Source organism: Primulina eburnea, chromosome 6, assembly GCF_022965805.1.
Source record: "Primulina eburnea isolate SZY01 chromosome 6, ASM2296580v1, whole genome shotgun sequence".
Lineage (NCBI taxonomy): Eukaryota > Viridiplantae > Streptophyta > Magnoliopsida > Lamiales > Gesneriaceae > Primulina > Primulina eburnea.
Window position 1 is genome coordinate 1,014,791 of NC_133106.1, and position 2,572 is coordinate 1,017,362.

Consider the following 2,572-nt stretch of genomic DNA (forward strand, 5'->3'; position numbering starts at 1 on the left):
TAGTATGCTTTGAGGTTTGATGTCATGGTTTAGTACAATGAGTTACAAAGTCGAGTCATTGGAATCTTAGAACGTCCTAAGGAATTGAATGAACTCGTAAGTGAGCATGGTTACCTACGTCTAAGTATGCAAGTTAAGCATGTCAATTCATGATAGTATGTGCAGCAACGTCTCCAGTTGAAGTCCAACGAATCCCTCAACGCCAAGTAAGTATGTATGACGTTCAAGAAAATATTTTAAGTTTTGAGGTATGCTAAATGTGTTGTGACCAAATTATGAATGGGTTTGGAAGTCGGTGAACGTGGCCGAGGACCTCTCCACCCCGTTAAATTATGAACGGGTTAGATCATGGTTGGAAAGCATTAAATTATGAACGGGGACCAACCAGCCCGTTAAATTATGAACGGGGATCTCATGTATGTGGCAGTGGATACGTCCCTGTCAGCCCAGTACTGTGGTTTGTCTGATCAGGCGTTTATTATGTATGGGTCACTTGCTTTGAAACATCCTCTACGCAAAAATGATGAAGTTATGTATGCTCAATTATGCAGTATGTTTCTGAAAAGTTTATGTTGATGGCACGTCTAGTCATGTACGTACGTATGTTCAAGTTTATTATGCAAGTTCAAGTTTCAAGTTATGTATGTCCTATTTTAAAGTTGCATGTGATTTTATTATGTAGTACTCGCTATTTCCCAGTTTATACGTGTTGAGTCTTTAGACTCACTAGACTTGATCGATGCAGGTGAGTATGTTGATGAGGAGACTGAAGGTGGCGACCAAGAGGCAGGCTTGGACTGAGCGGGAGGCTAGACCCGAGGACCGCCCACGTCATTTTAACGTTTTTATGCAAATTTAAAATACTCTGATTTTATGTTTGATGCGAGATGCTTTGAGAAAACTTTTCTTTTAACAAGATCTTTATTGTGAATGGATGATGTAGTGACAACCGTATTGATTTTATTTTCGTATTCAAGAAAATTTTTAATTTTTCCGCAAATTTTTAAGTATGAAAATACGGTACGTTACATTAGTACTAATATTTTTAATTTTCAACCCAACAAATGAGCCAGGTTAGAGCTTACGAGCCACCTAAACGAGTCGAGCTCGAGCTCACGAGCCACCTAAACTAAGCCGAGCTCGAGCTCGTGAGCATATTATCGAATATGTTTGCGAGCTTATTATCGAACATGTTTACGAACTCACGAGCCGAATGTCCTTAGACTTGAGCTTAGTTTGATTAAATTTTCGAGCTCGAGCTTAGCTTAATATGATTAACAAACGAACTTAAATTAAATTTTTATCGAGTCGAGCTTCGAATAGCTCGCAAACCATTTAGTTCATTAACATCCCAAGCCACCACACCATATCAAGAGATCAATTTTATTACAAAGTGGGGCAGACTAATTCACTAGAGGAGTGGTTGGCAAATTGAAGGAGATGCGTACAATTTTTTTTTTTTTTTGGAATTTCGTTTTTGGCAGAGAATAGTTTCTATTTTATATATACGACAAGTGGGCATATGTTCATATTCAAAACGTTTTTGTGGTCTCCAAATACAAAAATCCTCCATTAATTCTGCATTTTTAAATAAAAAATGCATATAAATATATCCAGTTTTATGCAATATTTATAGATAGAAAAACCATGCACAAATATATGATGGACAAAATTTGTATAATGACAAGACCTAGCTAGTACTATTAGCTATTTGGAGGGAAGGGAGAGCAAGTTGCATCGTGGGTTTTTGTCATCTCTTTAATAGCTTACCCACTCCTCTTTCGTAATCAATTCAATCACTGATATTTCTTCCTTTTTATCCTCCCTCTATTTACTGCTTCTCCATTACTGGAGCTTTGATCCAATCCATATTATATTAATATTTCAAGAAAACAAAAGTTTCAATGTACGAGAAGAAATTACTAGAATGGATCAGCCGCCTACCAGTTTGGATTCCAACTCCGCAACAACAGGGAGTAGTCATGCATCAAACAAGAGGTGACTTAGAGCTCTGCATGTCTCTCAAACACAAACACACACAGATCTAGCTAGAGCAAGTTCTACGAGTTTGGTGTCTATTGATTTTTTATTTTTGTTTTTTGTTTTTGTTTTCAGAAAGTACAATAATAATATGGGTGGCGAGAGGGTTGTGGTAGCTGTGAAAATAGAAGGAAATGGTAAAAAACAGAGAAGTGAAGGGTCTCCTTCTGACTGTTGGTCTTGGAGGAAATATGGCCAGAAACCCATTAAAGGATCTCCTTATCCGAGGTCCATCATTCATTTTCCGAAAAAGAAGCGATATTAATTTATCATAATTAATTTCATACCAAAATCTATGATAGCATCTTTCTTGAACCTAGTCTTTCATTCCGTCTTGATTAATCTCAAATGGTTGATTAAATATTGCTGCAGGGGTTACTACAGATGCAGCACATCCAAGAATTGTTCTGCAAAGAAACAAGTAGAAAGATGCAAAACAGATGCAACAACGCTCATAATCACCTACAGTACTTGTGCCCACAATCATCCAGATCAGCCTGATAGTCGGAAACAAGAACAGAAATCTAAGCAT

General features: G+C 37.2%; 1 protein-coding gene across 1 annotated transcript in view; it reads left to right on the forward strand.

Moving 5' to 3' along the window:
• The first annotated feature begins 1,697 nt into the window (after nucleotides 1-1,697).
• LOC140833669 (WRKY transcription factor WRKY51-like) overlaps nucleotides 1,698-2,572 on the forward strand; it is a 4,403-nt gene continuing 3,528 nt past the window's right edge. Inside the window, exons 1-3 of the mRNA XM_073197994.1 lie at nucleotides 1,698-1,998; nucleotides 2,116-2,268; nucleotides 2,413-2,568. Of these exons, the coding sequence (XP_073054095.1) occupies nucleotides 1,928-1,998; nucleotides 2,116-2,268; nucleotides 2,413-2,568 (380 nt within the window). The 5' untranslated portion in view covers nucleotides 1,698-1,927. The remainder of the gene's footprint in view (nucleotides 1,999-2,115; nucleotides 2,269-2,412; nucleotides 2,569-2,572) is intronic.